At 30.7% G+C, this 24,229-nt stretch overlaps 1 protein-coding gene across 3 annotated transcripts in view; it reads right to left on the bottom strand.

The window, feature by feature from the left end:
* Positions 1-24,229, bottom strand: part of LOC142342205 (uncharacterized) — a 117,008-nt gene that overhangs the window by 40,698 nt on the left and 52,081 nt on the right. The window contains exon 1 of one of the 3 annotated variants that reach the window (XM_075393447.1): positions 2,319-2,418. The exons of the other annotated variants lie outside the window; for them this stretch is intronic. Within the exon in view, the coding sequence (XP_075249562.1) occupies positions 2,319-2,347 (29 nt within the window). The 5' untranslated portion in view covers positions 2,348-2,418. Of the gene's footprint in view, positions 1-2,318; positions 2,419-24,229 lie in introns of those variants that run through there. 3 annotated transcript variants of the gene reach the window in all.

Raw genomic sequence — 24,229 nt, 5'->3', positions numbered from 1 at the left:
ACGATTGGCAAAAAAACTTATTGTCCCCTCGAGGCATCATTTATTGTATATACTGGCTTCCGTTGAAGGCTAATGAATTTAATGGCGTTGATAATACGTGTTTTCACGCAATTTTCGTGCGTCTAATGTATTTGTTTATATTTGTTGATTTTTTGAAATTATATTGATAAAAAAGGTTTTCCCATTGCTCCTGAAAAATTAATTTAAAATTGAAGAGTGTTTAGTGAAAAGTTCATTTTTTAATGCCTTCGACCCTTTTGTCGCTCAATTTTTTTCCTGAATTCGCTGTTTTTGTTCTTTAGGTAGCCGTAAATTGCTCACAGATCTCATAGGCTTGTAATTGAGGACTGAATGAATGATGTTGCTCGAAACATTCAGTATATAGCGAATAGGTTCCTTTCGTCAAATTTAACTTCTATTCATCAATCAGATGTCCCATCGAATTTCGTGTATTTCAAGAAATAACATATATATTGATATTATGTGCCACTGTTGTTTCGTTTTTCTGAACGTTTATTGAATGGCCATTTTTTGCGTTTCTTTTTCTCTTCCTTCAGAACAATCGCGTAATAACAGATCCCAATGGTTTTTAAATTTGGCCCAAGTAAACTTATTTAATCTTTCAGTATAAATCCTTCAACTGAAATAGCAGAAATAACAACTGAATTAAAAATACATATTCAGATGATAGGCATTGATTTTAATGGTAGCAAAGGTTTGTGTTTTCGCAAATCGTTTGTAATTTTTTGAGTTTCTCTTTAGTTTGTTTCTATGGCATAGTCTGACCACAGACGGGTGCTTTTGGTTTTGTAATGACTTTTTAGTAATTTATCAAGGATTTTTTTATTAAAAACCAATGTTTTTTAAGATTTTTGAATTTTCTTGGTGCAAAAAATGTTGATTAATTTTTAAGTTTGGCCTCACTGTTCGTTCTTTTTGTCGGCTTGTTACCTAGTCTCGTTAAGAAAACTTTTCATCTGCTGTATAGTTAGTAAAAGGTAAACTTGTGTAGTTAAGGTTTTATCTGACTGCATTTTGACGTTGTTACCAGGTGCTTTTAAATTTAGATATTCATTTTTTGCCGCCAAAATTTTGTTGGTGCTATTTTTTTTCTAGTCTCTTCAATGTCAGGTCACGTTGGTGCTGTAATGAAGCATGGCATTAGTAATTCAATTAGTAGATAGAATGTGTAACGATTGTTTTAAACTCAAACATCTATTTTTGTTATCTCTTGATTTGGTTGACATTTTAGTCAAAAATGTAGATGAGCTCGGGTCGGAACATCATGTGCGAACGCACATTAACGAGCCGCCTTGTTCTGATTAAAAAACAACTGTTGTTGGGCCTTTTTTCAATAAGAAAACAACAAAATCGTTGTTTACTAGTTCACTTCTTGATCAGTTTCGTGGCGAAAAAATTGAGCTGTCGTTACATTAGTCAATCATGCTAAAAGTTCTATAGTAGTAATCACACACACACGCACGCGCACACGCACACACACAAACACACACACACACACACTGCAGAGGAAATTTCTCTAGTCAGTTAAACACTTAAATAGGAATAATTATTCGTGGACTTTTTTAGTATTAACAAGTTAACAAGTTGAACAAGGATACAAAGCATAGCCTCCAACTGTAGAAGCAAGTTGAGAGATGTTTGGTTTCGATCTGACCGTTGAAAGGGGTGTTGTTTGTAACGATTTTAGGGAAAAATCAATTCACACGTAATGCAATTTAAAGCTTGAACGTTGCATCATCTCTGCTACTAGTAAACCATCTTGGCTCGGTTTGAATTTTGTGTTTTAAAAAGTGTGTCTTGTTTGAGGTAGTGGATAACCCACCATCTGTTCCAATTTAGTTTAAACTCTGAACAGAAGTTAGGAAGGACTAGTATACTTCCGCGTCAAGTAGAACCTAGGCTTATGTTTGCCTTATGGTACCAAATATTAGTGCTAATTATAGAATGCGTGACCCCAATTGAACTAGTGCCGTAGTCTAACAAGACCTTACAATTTGCTTTTAAATATTTTTGTCACGTATGATGATTTGAGGCTGCATTGCAACAAACTTGCAGGATCTTGAAAATCTTGTTACGACTTGTACGATCTTGCAATTACTAACAAGACGTAAGACGAGTGGCATTTTTTTTAAAAAAAATTTGAATGATATTGCAATAAGTTATTAAAGACAAGATTCTTGCTGCAAAATTTGTCAGTCAATAATTGGAAAATGAAAGCTGAAGGATTTACAAAATGAATAGAACTAAAAATAAGCGCAGATTTTATGCTATGAACAATGAATGAAATAATTACTTACGGCGATTTCTTTTTGAAGGAGTATCGCATTGTCCGATTTCATAAAGACAAGAACTGTAAAAATATTTCGGAACTCATTACAATCAGGTTTTACAACAAACTTTTCCCATAAAATCGGCCAAAAACAATTATTGCGATTGATTACTGATTAAGATAAACTGAGATAAACAACCCCTAATAAAAAGCATGCGTGAAATTAATCGTACCAAATAAAATTTCTATTCTTTATTCAGTAGTTTTTAGGGCCAAGTAAACGTCGCAAACAAATAATGGCCGGTTTGAACGAAAAAGGATAGCTAATACAGCCTATAGTTGCAAAAAAAGACAATGATATTGTGAGGTTGCTTAATGGCAATAAAATAATATGTTGTGTTTATATTGTCGCATCATTTCCTGATTAGCAAGTGATATAAAATCCCGACTGAATTTTAAGAGGCAGTCATAAAGACCAAATGCAAAAGGTTATCAAGTTACACCAACAGCGAAATAGGAGAAGAAATTGTTTTCCTATTCAAATACACTAAACTACAATCACTTTGTAACCAAATGCCGAACGGAAAAAAGACACAAAACTATTTCAAAGCTCCTAAAACTTGCGCAAGCAATGATATCTTGAAGAATGTATGAAATTATATTGAATAGACGAGTCTAGTTGTCAAATTTTTGGGCTGAATTGACTGATGAGGCGTTTAATTATAAACACCTGAATCTCCGTCGTTTTCCAATTGGTTTGCATGGCAATGGAAGCAGTTACCAAAGCTCAAATCAGTTAAGGGGTATAGTATCGTGTTAAGGCATGCGCGTCTGCTTTTGCATTCTTTGCGTCATCATACAAATAACCAATTGTTCAAATTTCCCAAAATTGTTTCTAATGTCTAATGTTGAAATTTGTTGGCAGAGAATTATTACGCCTCAAACCTATATCGTGGGATTTTTTGTTGACAAACAGTGTCAAAAGTTTTAAAAAGCATAAATCTCTCTCTGTCGTCTCGATTTCCTTTAATAATTACTGCAATTAGCCGAAATCCAAAAATATCATAGAAAAATGCCATATCTCTTGGAGTTTCATTCTATTCGAAAACCTTTTAAAAAGGTAAAAAAGAATAATAGCTGTAAAAAAAACAAAAAAACTTTTTTCTGAAAAAGAAACATTTTAAAAAGTGCTATGCTATAACTGATAGCCCGTAGCACATTTTTAAATCTTTGGTGAAGGCAATGAAAAACCCAATCAGTCGAGTTTGAAAAAGTGAGGAACCCCGACTAGGTTCAAAGCTGTGTAGATAGAATTCCGAAATCCTAATGGAAATTGTGTCTATTCAACCCCGAATTTATCGAACGAGCACAAACGTCTAAAAGAATCCTTAAAAAAATCGACGAAGATTAAGAAAAGATAAGCAAAAATGAGGTTGAATAAACTCGCAATCGAAGAAAAAAATCTTAATATTTTAATCTGTTAGTTTAATTGTTGTTTTCTAACAAACATTGATTGTTTCCTCTAGATGAAAGCCAGAAAGTTTCTCATATCGACAAAAAAAGTGTTGTTCGATAGAGGAAACATAATTTAAAATTTAAGTAGCGTCAATGCTGATTGAAAAAGATGAAAAAAATCTGCAAATCCGGAAAACTATTTAAAAAACACCGCATGATTGATCCCAAATTTAGGTTGTATTCAACTACAAACACCTGGCACGAAAGGGATTCACCCAATGTGATTTCTCCGTGTGGTATAGTTTTGTGCAAATTTTATTAATCTTGGTCTAATTGTTCAGTATACTATTTTTGTGAATCCTGAAAGGCTCCTGATTCAAACACTGCAATGCTCAGATTTGTCGCCAAATTTTTCTACTTTGCATTGCCAACAGCACCATTGACGAATCCCAGTTGCAACTTCCATCCTTATTGAGGAGATTTACTCACTATTTTGTCAATATTCTTGAAGATAATTGATTGAAAGAATAAACTAAATGGCTTATCAAAATTTCTATTACGCAGAAAATATAGAAAAACTAACTTTGAAACCAAGGAAAAAATTGCCACTTTTTTGCGATTTCTGTACGATTTTCAATGATAGAATATGGTTACGATAACAGTTTTTTATATCTTATAAAAAGGCGTACAATTTTTAACTAGTTTTAACAGATGAAACTCACCCATTTCCGCCATTTTCAGCAAGTAAATAGCTAAAATTTTATTGCTGATTTTTTTAGTATTTATTTAGGACCAAAGTTTATGGCTTGATTCTTCTTGTGAACAGTGCTATAAGTATTCGCAAAACCCATTATTGTCTTCTTAATCCACTAAAAGTATTGAAAAGGAAGTTTCTGAAATTAACCATCAATTAGGCTTTCTTTCGTTTCAGTAATTGGATACTGTAACCATGCGAAGAGATGACGGAAAAGAATTTCTTATAATGTGGAAACTGCTGGATTAGTATCATAATATTTTCGCAAATTTTCATGCCAGCCCTAAAAACACCAATTTTAAAAATTGAAAAAAGCTGTACCCATTTCTGAAACAAATGTTAACTAATTTCGCTTATTGAAAGTAGTTTACACACGCACGCTAAAAAATCTAATCTTAAAGTGTAGGTTGTAAAAATATGTGTCAAAAATGAGTATATATTCTTGATTTTTTAGACATTGGCCAAGCAATCTAATTGATAAAAAAACTCCATCATATTACTAGCTGCAGAATAGTAAACAACACAGCAGATTTTTATTTACCCTCATAGTGGCAAAAAACGTTTATTGTATCAACTGGTTGTTGGTATTAAGTAATTTTTAGTAAATGAAATTCTTGAGAAATCAATTTTTACGCTGCTTGATGCGGTTTTCTGGAAAAGGACTAGCACAACTATAAATTGAAACATAAACTTTTGGCAACTTAATGTTAAGACCGAACTATAAGAAAGACTATGACCTATTGGATGTCTTGTTTGGATGTCCTACTGTAATTTTAATAAATGAACAAAAAAAAATCATAATGGTTTGTTTCAAAAATATCAAACTCTTATACAATTTTGGTTGAGCGAAACGGTTTTAAAGACCTAAATAAGAAGTGTCACATTTTGGCTTGATACGAACGACTAACTTGAACTGAGGTAGCTTTTTGTGAGAAAATTGATGAGCTCCCTTAAATTTTGCCTGGAATCCACTCTCTCAGAAACACTTAAAGCGCCAATAATTTAAATTTTGATTTAAAATCTTAGCGTTCAATTCCTCTGCTTCTGCGAGAGATATTTTGTTCCCAGAACAATTTTGACGAAAGTCAACTTTTGTCACTTTTTGTGGTTCCTGTACAATTTTCAATGATAGAATATGGTTACGATAACAGTTTTTTATATCTTACAAAAAAAGGCGGACAATTTTTAACTAGTTTTAAAAGATGAAACTTACCCATTTCCACCATTTTCAACAAGTAAATAGCTAAAACTTTATTGCTGTTTTTTTAGTATTTTTTTAGGACCAAAGTTTATGGCTTGATTGTTCTTGTGAACAGTGCTATAAGTATTCGCAAAACCCATTATTGTCTTCTTAATCCACTAGTGATGACGGAAATGAATTTCTTATAATGTGGAAACTGCTGGATTAGTAACAAAATATTTTGGCAAATTTTCATGCCGGCCCCAAAAACACTAAATGTAAAAATTGAAAAAACCTGTACTCATTTCTGAAACAAATGTTAATTAATTTCACTCATTGTAAGTTGTCTACACACGCACGCTAAAAAGCCTAGTATTAAAGTGTTGGTTGTGAAAATATGTGTCAAAAATGAGTATATATACTTGATTTTTTAGAAATTGGCCAAGCAATTTCATTGATAAGAAAATTCCATCATATTACTAGCTGCAGGAAAGTAAACAATAAAGCAGATTTTTATTTACCCACATAATGGCAAAAAAACGTTTATTGTATCAACTGGTTGTTGATGCTAAGTAATTTTTAGTAAATGAAAATCTTGAGAAATCATTTTTTACGCTGCTTGAACCTGTTTTCTGGGAAAGGACTAGCACTACTATAAATTGAAACATAAACTTTTGGCAACTTAATGTTAAGACCGAACTAAAAGAAAGACTATGTCCTTTTGGATGTCCTGTTTGGATGTCCTACTGTAATTTTAATAAATGAACAAAAAATATCATAATGATTTGTTTCAAAAATATCAAACTTTTATACAATTTTGGTTGAGCGACAAGTCTTTAAACACCTAAACAAGAAGTGTCTCAATTTGGCTTGTTACGAGCGACTAACTTGAACTGAGGTAGCTTTTTGTTAGAAAATTGAAGAGCTCCCTGAAATTTTACCTAGCATCCACTCTCTCAGAAACACTTAACGTGCCAATAATTTAATTTTTGATTTAAACTCTTAGCGTTCAATTCCTCTGCTTCCTCGAGAGATATTTTTGAGTCGGTATTTGGCAAAAATGCGGGTAGAAATCAGAGAAACAATATCAAAACCAAAAAATATTATCTGCCAAAATTTTGAATTTTGATAATGACTAATGTTGATAACTCTTAAGTATTTGTGTTTTTTCTCTTGCTCTTGACGTCAAAAAATTTGAAAATGAAAAATTTCAAATGCTTCTGACACAAAATGAGAGAGCAAAGAAAACAGAAAGTGACAGCAGCAGATTTTTTTAAAATCTCAAAATCCGAGACAAAAAATAGCTTTTTAAGATTCAAAATCAACATGTTTTTGGTTTCAAAATTTTTGGTTCACAAAAACTATTTTAAAGTCATCGTTTAATATTTTAAAGACAATGAAGCAACAAACAGGGATAAAGGAAGATGTCTGTGCTGATTTGATGTTGTTAGATTTTGATGTTTGATGTTGGCGTCAGAAGGAACACTGGTAAGAGGTAAAGCAAAATCATAACTAAACCTGTTATGTGCAATTTTTTTCAATTATGAATTTTTTTTGTCTAAAGAGTAATTTAATATTTTTCTCATTTTGGCCAGCTTAAATCTTTCGATAGAAAAAAAACACTGACAAGTTGATGAAATTTAGCTTCCGATAACCTAAAAAGGACGCACAGTTATGTGTTATTGCTTATAATATTCTAAAACCACTAAACCACTTTTTTGGCCTACTTATCTACCAAGTCAAGAGGTAGTAGAAACCTTTAAAAAATTAAAAAACTCAGATTTTGTTCAAAATTAGTTGGTGTATCCATTTAAAGTTCCTTTAAACTCAAACGACCGTACCAAATAAATAATAACTTATTAGAAGGCCAATGATACCTGCTATTGAGGAAAGTATGAGACAAAGCAAACAGCGAAAACAACATGCTTTTTTCAGACCAAAATTTAATTCCTATCGACTTTCTTTGAAAACAGCTTAATAGAAAATTCAAAACGGCATCATACAGAACTTAAACTAAACTAATTTGCGCTCTTTTTGCCGAAACAGTTATTAGACATATAATTATTGAGAATGCGTAACCATCAGACCAAAAACAAACAGAGCAAAGTTGAAAAATTTTGTTCATGCTTTTCGAAAACAATTAAAATCAATTCAAAGATTAAAAATCATCAGCTATCATTTGAACTTTTGGAATGGCTTCATATTCATACGGAGCTGCCATTGAGAACTGTCATTATCCAGAATGTCATATGACTGAAAGGACCAACTAAAGTCAAAAATCAAACTCAGTTCAATTTTGCGTGGAAGTGGTGCCGAATCTATTCACCAAAAAAACACTTGTACCGTCTTCTAACGCCATTATTATTATATGGAAGCCAATAAATTGGAAAACGTCCTGAAAAAACTATGAAAACTCGTCGTATCACCTAAAAAATGCGGCTTTTCTAATTGCTGGAAACTAGATTAGAAGTTGACAGAAATAAGATTAAAAGTAGCAAATCTAATTTTTCTAAATAAATTTCTTAAAACCATAAGACATAACAACCATAAGCTTTCGACTAAAACTTAGTAAATAGATTAAATTGTTGCTCTCTGTAATGTCAATTGGACATGTCAATATTTGGACTAAGTTAGAAGACGACAAAATAACAGCGAATACAGGCAGAAATCAAAAATTTCACGCAAACGGTAATAAGGCCAAAAAAACCATCGACCTTTACATGCACGTATATTTGACCTCTCATTAGTTAAATTCTGCTTTGAAATCGTTATGGTCTGTAAATAACAGTAAAAAACAGACAACAAAGAGAAATATTTTGTATAAACAAACACAGCGGCCAGTTGTAATCCGAATAATAATTGAATTGGAAAATTGTAAGCAATAACAGACAAATCAACTGTCACCAAAATAGTTGTCTTGGCCGTAGGGTCCATGTGTGAAAAACAATTTATGAATTTTGCAGATTTATTGAAGTGCAATATCGCCAAACCATTTTGTATCAATTGAAAAGTTTAGATAGATTCCTCGTAAACCGTTTAGATACAGAGTTACCGAATTACACATTTGATCAATTGGACTAAGTCGTAAAATTACCAAAAGAATATGAAAAGGTGACAAAATCCAAGATTTCCTAAAAAAAATTCAGGAAAAAAATTGACAAAGCCACAAAATTATAGTTTTACTGAATAGAAACACAATAATTACTTGTTTGACTTCATTTGAACGTAAATGTACTGTCTTTTTCCTTGAAGCTTGAAAAGAAGACAGACTTGCCTGTGACTGGGATAAAAAAGTAAAAAATTTTTAAATACTTACACAAAATACAACCAGTACCCTTATTTGTTGCAAAATTCAACAATGAGACATCAAGTGGCCTAGGCATCGCTGCGCGGTTTTAAAAAAACTCAATTGCCGAAAGTTTTGTTATAGTTTTCCTGGAAAACGCAGATCTTAATAAATGAAAAATAAAGGTTGCTTTTTTATATATATTGCTTTAGATTAGCGAAAGACCTCTAAAACGTTAGTTCCACATTCTTTTCTGGGAATCTGAGGTAAAAATGGCCCTTGTCTGAGTAAACAAATAATCCGTTAAGAGTTTTCATGTCCAGTTAAACTGGAGAAAGTGAGCCAAATAACCATATTTTATGCTATATTTGATGAAAAATTGGAAAAAAATGAAATAATGATAATTTTGAGGGTTGGACAATTTTGAGGCTCAAGACTAATAGATGAAGAACCCAATTTCATATGCCGAGCACCAATTTTTGTTATTAAGGTATGGGAATAAGAAAAACACTTTAGAATAGTATTTGATAATCTACGAAAGTTTTGACTTTTTTGATGCATCAATTTAACAAAAAGGGCAGAGCATAAAAGAAAATATTTACAGGTTTGAGAAAAAAGAACACGCTGTCTCTCGAAGGCTTTACTGTCCCGACTTAAAATTCCCCAGAAAATTAGAGTTTTTGGGAAATACCGAAAACGCTGAAATTACAACAAAAACGTATGAGATATTTTCATATCAGTTTAAGTTTACACACTATTTGCGACCCTCAAATTTTGCTGAGTAGCTTGACTGTGAATATCTTTAGAAAAGTGCTCAACGATAGTTATTATTGAAGTGCTTCTTTGGATCAAATATACTGGTTTGCACATTGTGTCTTCACCAAAGAAAAAAATAATTCAGGCATAATATCTGCAGAAAAAAAGTCTTCCGAGGGTTGCTCAGAAGTTAAAATTTTTTCTGAAAATTTAAAGAGATTGCAGATTTATATTCCCTATGAGAGAGTTATATGACAAAACTAGATTGATAATGGCAGTGTTTTGTTTTTGGAGTGTTTTGCTTTTGTCTGAATCCAATTAAATTTAAAGATGAAAGAGAGTTGCTGAATTGTTTCAACCAAGTCTTTCAGCCAAAAACCTGCATGAACTTTTAAAAATTTAGCAATTTTTCACTCTTTATGTAAAATGGCACCAAATATGCTTCTCAGAACTCTTTTTCCAAAATGACATGTATTACAGCCCAGAAGACTGCTGAAATTTCTACCCTCAACTCTGGTTCCTATGAAAGTGTTTTGGAACTCTTTCACCAAAAATTTATTGCAAAATTATTTGAAACTATAATCTTTTTAACAGCCTCGCACTGATAGCAAGGCCTGGCAAAAAATTTTCCAATTTTCTTCGTCCCTTTTACAGACAATTCTGTTTACATTTAATGAACTTAAGTTAATGAGAGGTCGTATTTGTTTTAAAGTGAGGCCAAAAGAGTAGTTATTGGGTTTGCTGAGTAAAGCTCATGGTTTATATGGCTCTCAAAAGTTTTTTCTTATTATTTTGATAAATTTTTAAGTTTTAACAGCACTTGTTCTTTTTGTAGTCTTATGACAGAGTCTAAGTGTTGAACAGCCTCTTTCTTAATTGAAGGAGCTAATAAAAACTAACTAATGCTTTCAGTTGATATCTAATGGTTTTTCACTAAAATAAATGAAAATATAGCATCCATAATTATCAGAAAAACATCATTTGTATTTAATATACTTACTCTTTGACTATTTAGCTATATCCGTAATTTCTGAAACAATTAAGTTTTTCTAAACCAGCAGCAATAGCAAGATTAGTTTGGTTTAGTTATGGATTTTTTCAATTCTAAAATTCTTCGAATTGCAATGGTGCGCAGTTTTTTATATAAAAAAGGTTTTTACAGTTTTTGTTTTTTAATTTAAATTACAGAACAACTTCAATATAAATCAAAAGTCAATTTTTGAAGAGCGAAATTTAAGTGCAGAAAAGCGGATGAAAACAAACTAAGTTTTAGCACAAAGCTTGTGGTTTTTATACTCTTGAAAACTGTGATTACGTAAAAACATGGGTGACTTTTGAGACTCTGCCTATATTCTTTTTTATTTTCTGGTCTTTTGTCTCAGACTCAATAATGACAATTCGATTAGGCAGTGAAAATTTGACTTTTGTTCTGTGTCCTAGTTGAAAGCACAAAATTGTTATTAAAATGATTTTAATTTTTTTCCAAAAAGATATTAGTTTCATTTTTTCACCTTGTAACGTCGATTTAGCAAACTGACAGGTCAAATTCTCTTTCAATTGAGTTAAAATACAGTCTTTATTGCTGTTTTATTACTTAAATAAAGGTTTTTTGTCTTAGAAGCATCAAATTTTCAAACTTGTTTTTGTTTTTGGACAACTTCCAAATATCGTTGTTTTTTTTGCTGCGTTTTCCGATTATCACTTTAATGAAAAGGCACATATCACATCGTTGGCACATTGTTGAATTAAAAGGCAATTGCTTATAATCAACGTTTTTATTGTATAGATTTTAAAGCATTCGACGCCGTTTTCCCACAATAATTAACCTCTTGAACTTTTCCTATAATGGTTTTATGTTGTTTTGGTAATACTATCTGGATATTTACTGGTTTGAATGGTTTCCTATGGCGGTATTATTTTGACAATTTAATGATTTCAGTAGGTAGCCAATGGTTTTCATGTCTTCGAATTTAATTATGTATAGACAAATTTTTTAACTTTGCCTTTTGTTTTTTCTACATAATTGTTATTCTAAAAAACCAGGTCCTATCATTGTTGTGGTGAAAAGCAAGTCAGTTCGTTTAATTTAGGTTGCATCTGATGTTATTTCGACTTTGTGATCAAGCTTTCTGTTAAAAAAGTATTGCTAAACATTGAGTTTCGGTCGTAATTCATGCTCGTCTCCTTAATAACAGGTATCATCGGCCCCTAATGAGGCATTTATTAATTTTTAGTGGTTCGAGTTTCAGGCGATTTTTTTTAAATAGATACACCAATTGTCTTTGAACAATATATGTGTTTTTGAAATTTTTCTATCTCTTCATTTGGTCGTCAATTAAATAAGGAAAAATGGTTGGCTGGTTTCGGAACACTATGTGCAAACGGATATTACTGAGCCTCATTGTTAGGCTTCTACTATGCAACTCTGGTCTCTGCTTTGAGGGTATAAAAAATTCTTGACAATTGGCAACTTAATAAATTCATAACCACTGCTAATGTTTAGCCAAACTCTTTACATTGCCCTGGATTAAGGAAACAATAAAGAACGGATTTTTTCAAAGCAAAATTCAACTTTTCACAACCAAGGACTCAAATGTCAGAGTTTTAAATGAGCTGAATTGGAGAACGGAGAGCAGATTCAGCTTCTATCCGGGTCGAGGTTTTTGGATAAATGTTTGTAAGAAATGCGGTGAATGCGGTGAATTTTTGTAAGAAATGCGGTGATTGCGGTGAATGCGGTGAAAATAAATATTTCACCGCATTTCACCAGATTTCTTAAAAAATTCACCTCATTTCTTGCAAGGTTTCACCGCATCCACTTTTGTGGCACATTAATGTAAGAAATGCGGTGAAAGCGGTGAATGCGGTGAAAAAAAATAATTCATCAAATTTCACCGCATTTCTTACAGAAATTCACTGCATTTGCTTTCCAACGTTTACTCAATCTGATTTAATTTCACAGGAAAAATGGAAAAACTAAAAGACAGTTGTCGCAGTGGAATAAGCAGGTGAAAATAGTGGATAAAACAAGGGATTCAACCACCAGCAAAATTTGTCCCTTTCTCCTAACGCTAATCGCGCATGTCGAATCGGGCCAAATTTTACTGTTTGCTGAATCCCTTGTTTTATCCACTACTATATTCACCACTATAAATACATACTACAAGCACAATTTTGTGTACAAAAATGTACACAGCTAGTATAATTTATGCAAATCATACACTAATATCCAAAAGTTCTCAAAGCTAGATTTAAGCCTAATTTCATATCTAATATGCCAAACTATACTGAAATAAATCAGGTTAATCATCTCACAAAGTTTTTTTCAATAGAATCGGATGGACTGAAAATAACTCAAAATTGCTTAGAACTGGATAATAAGAAACAAGTTTCTTTAAAATTTTGACTTTAACCGGGAGACGATTGATCTATGATGTTTAACTGAGTGATTCTATGTACCTGGTTACATTTTTGAGCCGAGTCTTGGGAGGTCTTGTTAAAAGGTTGACTCGCCTTTACCACGCTACGGCAGTACTGCTCGACCTTTCTTAATGGCAACTGTGGGGGAGGGTGCAACTACAGAATGCTTGAACACTTTTAATTATAATTATTAGGCTGACTGAAGTCTAATATTAAGCTGCCTGAACAAAATTAATGTATCATTTGTAGGGATATCAATATTAATACTATTATTAAATATATTTCTGAATAATCAATCACTCATTTATCATTTATGAAAATTGTAATTCTGTCATGCACCTAGATTGTAGCTGGCTATCCTTCTGAAGTTCTGCCAAAAACATTGTAAGGAAGTTTTTCCATTCTGAGTAGTAGTCTGTTGAAACTAGGGTCCTGGGATAGCTTTCACACGCTTGAGAGAAGTTGATATAACTCTGGATAGAGGAGTAGGAATATCCTTTATCGTTCAGTAGTTTTTTCCAGGGAATATACTTATTGTATTCTTGATGGTCTTGTTTCATTTTCCCCCATATGTATCCTCTGTCAGAAATTGTCAGTATATATAAACGATTCAGCTTTCCCTCCATGTTCTTGACTGTGGTGAGATAAGACTCAAATTCACCAATATTGAATGAACTCCTGAGTTTATTGTGGAAAGATAAATATTCCGGCACATTCACTTCAAACTTGTCCAGTGTTTCCTGATGCTCGTAACTTAGTAGGTCCTTCTTGAACTTGGAGAGAAACAACTGGAAGAGTTCTGTTTTAGTTCGTTTTCCAGTCTCACTTTCATGTTCGGCGGTGTTGTCGGGTATGCATTTGTTCTCCTTACAAAATGTAACCATTTGATTTGTTAAATTAGTCAGATCGTTTATATTCTCTTCAGACAAAGAAGTGGATGATAAAGCTCCAGTTAATAAAGTCTCGTCAAATGACGAAAGTTGTTTAAAATTTTTCGCTAGTTTTTGTAGTGAAGTGAAACTCATGATGAATAGCCAAAAAATGCCGTGGAGAATAAAGGTCCCCACATGGAGAATTATTCTAGAACATTCATTTTTCTAGAATATTCTCACATGATTTTTAACTTAAAATTAGTTATCATTTCCCAAGTTTTTACATGTTTTAAAGTAAGATAATAATAAAATCCTTCTATTAAACTGAATGATTTGTATAATCTATTAAAAATTAAATAAAGATTTTAATAAATACTCACTTTACTAGCTAATTTTTAAGGGTATCATGTATTCGAAATTTTCACTTGTTTTCATTCTGTTAGTGGTGGCGGCTTTCTTTTTCAATGGCGGCGGCCGTTTTAGCATGACATGCACTTTTCATTCGATCTGCAAAGCAGTGTAATGGGATGTTAAACCAAGCTTGTTGACTTCTTATACTATTAGCGGTTGCTAAATATGAAAGAAAGCGAACAATAATAGCACAATCAAAAACACTGAGATCGGTGGAAACACAGTGATTAGTGTTTTTCTATGTCTTCTTGAATATTATACTTATAACCATGCTCTCTGAATTGATTTCTAGTGTGACCATATCTATATCTATGAAGATAAATACATACTCTACATTTCCTATTTCTAAATCTATATAATGATATATGTTTATAAACATTACACATACTACACGTTAGATATTGATCAGGATCAGAATAATGATATCCCAAATGTTCTCTATAATCTTTAACTTTAACCACATTTTTACATACATAACAAGAATATTCTAATTCTTTGCAATTATTACAACATTCTTTCCAAGGTTTATTTATACATTTATCGCAATTCATTTTCATTTTTCGAAAAATTATTTTTTGATTATTTCCCTAAAAAAATACATCATGTCTCAATCAACTAATACTAGTGTCATAAACTTCTGTGATGTTTGTATACTATTCTTTGAATCAAAGAAGGCTTAATACAGGCATCAATCATACGATCTCAAACGTAAGGAACTATTGGAGAAATTGTTTGAGTCTGAAGAAGAGGAAATCTCGGAGATGGTGTATAATTTGGATGAAGATGATTATATTATTAAAACTAGGGCTAAAACTAAAACAGAAACTAAATCAGAAACTGAAACTAAAAACAATATCTATTCTAAGATTAGGTTTATATGTAAAGAATGTCATGAAGAATTTAGAAGTAAAGTAGCTCTAACTACTCATTCATATGTATGTTCGCATGTATCTAGAAAACACAGAAGACTTCGATATAAACTCAAGTCAGAACATGAGAGAATTTTATATTACTGATAAAGGTGGGAATTACATTGAAGATATAGATGAAGCAACTAATTACTCTTTAGAAGAAATTAAAAACTGTTACCAGTTCAGAAAAGTTAAGAGTTTTAAATATAAGATCACGGCTGAATGTGATTATAAGAAGAAAACCAAAGAAGAAGTTAAAACTACTAAAATATTTTCCCTTACTGATTATATTAATAAAAATGCAATATATGAATATGGTGAATTCAATCGGTGGCTAGATTTCGAAAAGGAAATATATGAAGGTTATGGTTATGATTTTGAGCTTCTTGGAATAAGAAGTATTCAGTTAAACATTGAACCAACTAAAGCATCTATTGGTAGTTATATAGATTTACCTCCTGATCTCAAAAATTCTAAATCGATATTAAATATACGTAGTTATAAATACAACTGCTTACAACTAACTATAACTGCTTGGCTACATCCCGCTCCACACCATGCAACTCGAGAAAGTAAATATGTAGGTAACATAATTGAACCAAGACAACAAAATGAAGATGATTTTGCTCATATAATAAGAATACAGAAATTGTATGGTATTAATATTTGGGTATACACACCTTGTGGTAATGGTAAAATAGAATTGTTTAAACAAGTGGATGATTTTAATAAAGATAGAAAAGATGTAAGAATACTAGTTTGGAGTAATGGTCAAATAGAACACTGTGCCCTAATAAAAAAATATAGAAACCTTGTTAGAACGACCAAATAAAAACATTATTATATTATTATTGTGATAGGTGTACCTATTGGTTTTACTCACAAATTAAATATGATAAACACAAATGCAACAACTCATTCAAACCAGAGATTGTTTGTCCTAAGAAAAAACATATTACTTTTATAAATGAACACAAACGTCAGAATATAAAAAATATTATAACTGCCGATATAGAATGTTGCATTGTTGAAGTCTCAACTAATGATTTAAAATATGTAATAGCTGAACATATTCCAATAGCTGTGGGTTACACCTAGCAAGGTAACTTCAAACACTACTTTGGTCTAGGCTGCATCAAAGGATTTGCTAGAGATCTGTTAGAAATAGAAACTGAGAATAATTTCAAACATAATGAAAAGATGATATTCACAGAAGAAGATAAATTATATCATGAAACTAATAACACTTGTCATATCTGCAGCAAAACATGTATGAATAAAGTAAGAGATCATTGTCATGAAACTGGTAAATACAGAGGACCAGCATGTAAAATATATAATATAAGATACAAACAACAAAACTTCATTCCAGTAATATTCCATAACGGCTCTGGCTATGACTTCAACCTACTATACAGTGAACTCTTCAAACAAAATAATGATAAAAGAAAAGTAGATAACATACCACTAGCTGCTGGTAAATCTAAGATGTTTAGCATTGGTTGTCTTAAATTCTTAGATAGTTATAACTTCTTAGCTATGCCCCTAGATCAAATGGCAAAGATATATGGGTGTAAAACTAAAACATTACTTCCATATGAATACTTTGGTTTAGACTCCTTGGGAACCACGACAAAGTCGTATAATAATCTTATAGGTAATCTAAAAATAGAAGACTTCAAATCTTCTCTACATAATAAATTACCAACACAAGAAGATGTCGATATGTTTAATAAAGACAACAGTCATAAAACTGGTAAAGATCTAACTATAGAGTATTTACAAAATGATGTGGAAATATTAGACTACTGCATGATTGAATATGTTAAACTAAGTGTGAAAGAATTCAAGCTTAACCCACTACATTATGTAAGTCTCCCAGGTTATAGTTTTGATTGTTGGTTAATGTCAAGCAGTGTAACATTAGATACATTGCAAGATAAACAAATGCTAGATGATTTTGTTGGAGCAAAGAGAGGTGGTATATGTGGAATAATGGGAGACAGATATATAGATAACAGTGATGGTAAGAGCATATGGTACATAGACGCAAACAACCTGTATGGTTATGCAATGATGCAAAAGTTACCTTATAAGGATTTTGAGTTTATTACTACTACTACTCTAGATGTAATATTGAATACTCCAGATGATAGTGATCATGGTTACTATATAGTTTGTGATATTGATTATACTAATGAATGTAAAGAGAGAACAGAACAGTTAGCACTAATGCCTTATAAGAGAAAGATAAATGATAATGAATTGGGATACCGACAAAGAGAGAAAAGTAAAGATCCGAGAAATTGATCTTAGACCAAAACAATAAAACAGAATATGGTTCATAATAGGATGTTAAAGTTCTATGTTAAGATGGGAGTAAAAGTACCAAAAATACATAGAGTAAATAAATATAAACAAGACTACATATGTAGAGATTATATACAAAACAATACAAACAATACAAATAAAAGAGCAACAGCTAAAACTGAAGCAGAAAAGGATGTAAGGAAAATAATGAATAACTCATTATATGGAAGAATGTGCATGAATCCTCTACACTTCTTTCAAAATAAGTTCTTGCATGATGAAGAAAAGATAATGAAAAGTGTAAGTAAACCAACATTTAAGAATATAACTAGATATAGAGATTATAGCCAAATAGAAAATACAAAGAAAAAAATAGAATATGATTCTCTAGTATATGTAGGTGTTACTATCTTAGAATTAAGTAAATTGGACATGTATGATGTATTCTATATTATTCTACAACCATCCCTCAAAGATCCAACAATTCACTATATGGATACGGACAGTTTCGTATTAAGCTATAGTGAAGGTAAAGTTAGTGATGAGCATATGGACTTAAGTAATCTAGACATACCCATAAAAACTAATAATAAAGTGCCCGGCAAGTTTAAGCACGAGCTGGGAAGTAGGATTATTGAGGAATTTATAGTATTGTCCCCCAAAACATATAGCTTCAAAAATTATCCTAAAAACACTAAAGAAAAAGGAATAAAGAAGCATAATAATGCTAGGCACATAGATTATTATGATGCATTAATGAATAATACACTGAGAACAGTAGATGAATGTAGAATACAAAAATTTGGTGATAACATGACAACAACAAAAACAAGTAAGATTAGTCTAAACAGATTTTATGATAAAAGATTTTATTTAAATAATATTAAAAGCTATCCTCCTGATGAGATTCTATATCTATTCAAAAGAGATTTAATAAAAATGATCCACCAAGCATCAGTGAAACTGCTTTGCAGATCATTAGATGGAGATAAAGACCTACTGGTTAATAATATTCTAGAACTAACCATTAATGATGATAGAAAGTTAATTGAAGTTGCTATTATATTATATAATGAGCTTTGCTAATTTTTATAACAAATAATTATAGACCTAATTCATTCATTACATCCATAGGGTTGGTAGTTAGTATATTATAAATCATTATCTGAGCCATATATTTTTCCATAGTGTCTCCCATGATTGTATTCTTATGTAGTGTAGCTCCAGCTATTATATTTTTATTATATTCTAGAAACTTTATTATCTTCCCAGCCCCATCTACATATTTAAAATAAGTTGAAATTGTTAAATCATCATGATTTGGTTCCTTAATATGATCAATAAACTCATCTATAGTATTACAACGTCTTTTACTAGCTAAACATCTTTTTAGATTAAGAGAGAAGCTGTTTTCATTACCCATTTTTTACTCTTATTATAATTTTTCAATCCATATAAAATGACTAAACTAGATAAACTTATAGAATTGAACAATCTAGAAAAACAAAACAGAAGAATTAGATTAGAAGATAAATTAAAACAACAAGAATATTATGGTGAAATAGAAGAGTTATTTGATCCTCTAACCAAAACTATCAGTGAAAACAATGAACGGAATCTAGCATTAAGTGAACAAACATTAAGAGCAATAGATTGGCAAAATCAAGTGTTAGATAAACAAACTAAGATGATTGGTGAAACTGCTTCGCAGATCGAGCAAGCTGGTTCCCAGTTTAATGAAACTGCTTCCAAGATGGGTGAAACTGCTTCGCAGATTGGTGAAACGTTAAAGGGGACCATAAAGCAAACTCAGGATATAGCACCAGTTTATGTTGATACAAAAACAGCCAAACTTCTTCATGACATGGGAGCTCAAACTAATCCTCAATTAAAATTAGAACTCGTAGATTTACCTAGTAGGAGATATAAAATGAATGGTGTTGATATAACTCTAGAGCAGGGTGCATTTTTAGTTAGGGATAATGTATATGAGTTCTCAGAAGGATTTACTGATTTTCTTACTAAAACCAATGTAACATATGATGATAAGGTTGAGGAAGATGAAAACAAAATTAAAAGGTGTTTTAAAGGATATTAGATATGATTTAGGAAAAGGGGATAAGAAAAGCGCTAGATATAGAACAATAAAACGTATAATGGAGGTAAGAGATGCTATATTTGGCAGGGGATTAAATGGCAACCCAAATAATTTAGTAGAGAGACTAGAATTATTAACACTAGAAACAAAAGCTTGTCATGATGGATTTTATGATGAAATGCTAGATATATCTAAGCAACTATTATCTATGAATATTATTAATCAAGACCAACTAGATAATTTTGTTTTTAACTATGGTAAATGAATAATGATGGAAAAACAACAACAACAACAACAACAACTAGCTAAAGAAGTATTCAGTCCTCAAATAACAAAGTTTAAAAGACAAAGAATAATACCACTATATAAAGATGAATGATATAAAAATGGTCAGCTGATTTAATATAAAGATGGTCAGCTGATTTAATTGAGAAGTCATCTCTAAGTAAATGCAATAATAATTATAAGTTTATATTAACAATTATAGATATTTTCACAAAATATGCATGGACTATTACTTTAGAGAATAAATCTGGTTTATCTATAACTAATGGTTTTAAAACAATCCTATCAGAAGGACGAAAACCAGAAAAATTATGGGTAGATAGAGGTAGTGAGTTTTACAATAAAACATTTAATTCTTTACTTAAAGGATATGGAACCGGCAAAGCCGCTTCAGGGATAGAACTATATTCTACTTATCGTGATTTAAAGGCTGTATTCATAGAGAGATTCAATAGAACATTATTACACATAATAAATAAACCTATGTTTATCAATGGCGATGGTAACTGGGTAAATATATTAAATGATGCTGTTGTAACATATAACAATAACATTCACTCAACAATTAATATGACACCAGTTGATGCTTCTAATAATCCTGAGAAAGTTAAATACACTTTTAGTTTTAAGAATATTAAGAGTGAACTTAACTTTGGTGATTATGTTAGAAATGTAGATAAACGTAATATCTTCTCTAAAGGTTACACTTCTAATTGGAATAGAGAATTGTTTAAAGTGAATGAAGTTCTAAAAACACATCCACCAACATATAAATTAGAAGATATTAATGGAGAGTTAATAGAAGGCAAATATTATGAACAGGAACTATTGAAATCTGAGTTTGATTTTGAAACAAATAATAAAGCTTTAGAATCATTAAATATATTTCTTAAAATAAATAATGACAAGAAACCGATTCAATCAAGCGAAACATCATATAGGAAATATAGGAATGGAAACAACTTAACACTAAGTAAGGCTCGTGGGTTATTTCTAGAAGATAATGATAATATTGATATGAAGGATACCTATAAAATTACAAATGTACATCCTCCGATAGATGAAAAAGATGTTGTTAATAAAGAGTATTGTGACAATAACTCATTATCCTCTTCTAATAAAATAGACATTTTAAGTAGAAACATAACTGAACTAAGAAAGGGTGACTTTGATAAAGTTACAACTAAAACATTACAACTAAATGAAACACAAGTTAATGAAGAACTAATTAGTGAGTTTATTGAATCAACAAATGAAGTCAGAAACATTGTTAAGTTTTGTAATAAAGTTGCTGCAGATACTATCTCTAAATATAATCAATTAAAGCAAGAATTTGATAATAATAAGTTTAATCAGAATATAACTAACATACACTTAGATGAAATGTTTACTAACGGTCTGAGAGAAATGAAAGAATACAATAAATCTCTTAGAGGTGTTATAGTAAATAATATAATTGCTATACTTTTACAAAGTAAGTTACTTGATAATAAAGAGAAAGACAGACTTGAGATGCATTATAGTTTTAATCAAGAAGATATAATGAAAGAAATAGAAAGAATTTTTAATTTTTACTAATGAAAATAAGAAAAGCAATGACCAATCCAACAGCACCGAGTGAGAGATTACTATATCCAGATTTGTCATCAGTATCAGAAAGATTGATAAACGAAAAGATTCAAGCTAATAATAAATTTAACAACAATATTAAAATTATAAAAGATATTAGAAATTATTATGAAACTGAAACTAATATTTATAATAAGAAGTTAAGTAGATATAAGTATTATATTAACATAGCTGAGATAACAGAAATAGTATTATCATCAATAGCAACAACTGCAACAACAACATCAGTTTCATTAAGAGGTATAGGATTAGCTTATTCTATACCAACAGCTTTTGCTACAGCAACTGTTTGTGGTTCATTATCAAAAACAATTAATACTAAAATTAGAAACAAAATCATAAAGTATTCACAAATGTATATTTTAAGTAAACAGTTTAGTGATAAGTTTAATAAACTATATACGAAATCAACGAATGATAATAAAATAGATAATGATGAGTAAAATGAATTTGTTAAGTTATATGAGGATTATAAGAAGAACAAGAAAAACAAGCTGAGTGTTTTTTTAGATTAAAGATATTAGTGCTTAGTAATAACAATGTTTTTAGTAATAATAATATTAGTATTAATATTTATCGATATATATATATATATATATATATATATAAAATCATAATCATAGCTATAATCATAAACATAATCATAATCATAATCATAATCAGATAATTATCTTTTCTTTGTACCTAAGTATAACCTTTTATACCTTCACCAGTAGTTGCAAATTTAAGTAAATCAGGTGTAGCCGCTAGAGCTGCTTTAGGGTTTCTAGATTCAGCTGCACTTCCTATTTTACTTGCTATTTCTAATGCTCTTACTGGATTATTAGCAACTTTCTTTCCAAAGTTAACTGTAGCTCTACCAACACTTTTAAAGAAATCTTTAAGTCTTTCTGCTTCTATTGCTGCATCAGATACTGTCATTGATTTATTCCTTCTACATAAAACACAATTTCCTTTTAACATTTTAGTACCTATTGAAGTGATAGTTCCTCTTATATTAACAGTACCACTATAATGTCTACCTCCAACACAATATGAATTAGTTTTGAACTTATTTAAAAGACTCATTTCTATATATAAAAAATAATGGAAGTTAAAAAGTATAATCCCTTTGTTGTTATTAAGCCGAAACCCAAGCCTAAGCCCAAGGTTAGACCTAAGCCTAAGATTAAGCTTGAAGCTGGAGGCTTAGCTCTAGAGAATAAAAAGAAATTAGACATTATTTATGCTAAAAGTTTTGATAATACTAATAAGAAATAGTTAGGTATTAACAAGAGTAGCAAGAGTAACAAGAGTAACAAGAATAACAATTAGAGCTGACTAGCTATAAATATATGTATAAGTACATGGTTATGTATATAATTATAACAATAACTATATTATACTATAATTATAAATTATCGCTAGAGTTATATCTAAAATTATAATTATCGCTAGAGTTATATCTAAAATTATAATTATCGCTAGAGTTATGTCTATGACTTAAATTATATCTATGACTTAAATTATATCTATGACTTAAATTATATCTATGATAATATGTCTACCATCTTATTACCATCACTATTCACACTAATAACCTTTCTAGTTAATACTAATGCACGACATATAACATCTGCAACTGCAGCACTAAATTTAAAATTAAATTGTGTTGGTTGTGGACCTATATGATCCCTTTGATATCTAGTATCGAATACATATATTCTATAATTACTTTTGAATGTTCTATGATTTATATATGGTTTTATATTATGTGGTAGCCCATTATAATCTTTATTAAAGCTAACAATCTCTTTAAAAGCCTCATTATAATTATTGGTTCCATAATTAATATTCATTCTATCCTCGGGATAAAACTCACTACCAATCTTACAATAACATTCAGTAACATTCATTACATCAAATGTATTTGCATCATGATTTTGTTCAATAACAATATTATTTTCAAAACCAACTATTATATATTGCGGTCTTTCCATACCACTTTCCATACCAAGATCAAACAAGAAGTTAGTAGCATTGGGCACATTCTTATAAAATGTCTTTCTTTCATAATAACTAAAGTCTACATTATTCTTTTTATTTAAACCCGTTTGTACAATAATTCTATTATCATTACTAGGATCAATACTAGGTCTACACCATGATATATCTCTAATTTCTGTATTACCATCATTGGAAACTGCACCAGGATTAGCATTAACTCTGTATAGAGCTCTATCATTATTATTTCTTTTTAAAATTAGTTTAAATCCTAAACCATATATAATCTTTTCTAAATCATTTATGAAACCAAATAGATCACTCATCTTAATCATCATATACATATGTCCTCGTTGTGCAGCAATATGGTCACTTTTAAGCTGACTATCTCTATTACCTTGATTTCTAACAAAACCACTCTCATATTCATCACCAGTACTAGTTAATAACTTATACATCAATAGATTAGGATGACAATGATCTATATATTCAATAGTCCTACCACCACTAGTTTCAAGCTTAATTGAACTAAACAATGCCATCATACCATAATTAACTAATCTGATATTAGCATCATTAGCAAATACAC

This window comes from Convolutriloba macropyga, chromosome 7 (assembly GCF_964194025.1).
Source record: "Convolutriloba macropyga chromosome 7, txConMacr16.3, whole genome shotgun sequence".
NCBI lineage: Eukaryota > Metazoa > Xenacoelomorpha > Acoela > Convolutidae > Convolutriloba > Convolutriloba macropyga.
Note: the sequence above shows the minus strand (reverse complement) of the source record. Positions and strands in the feature narration are given on the sequence as shown.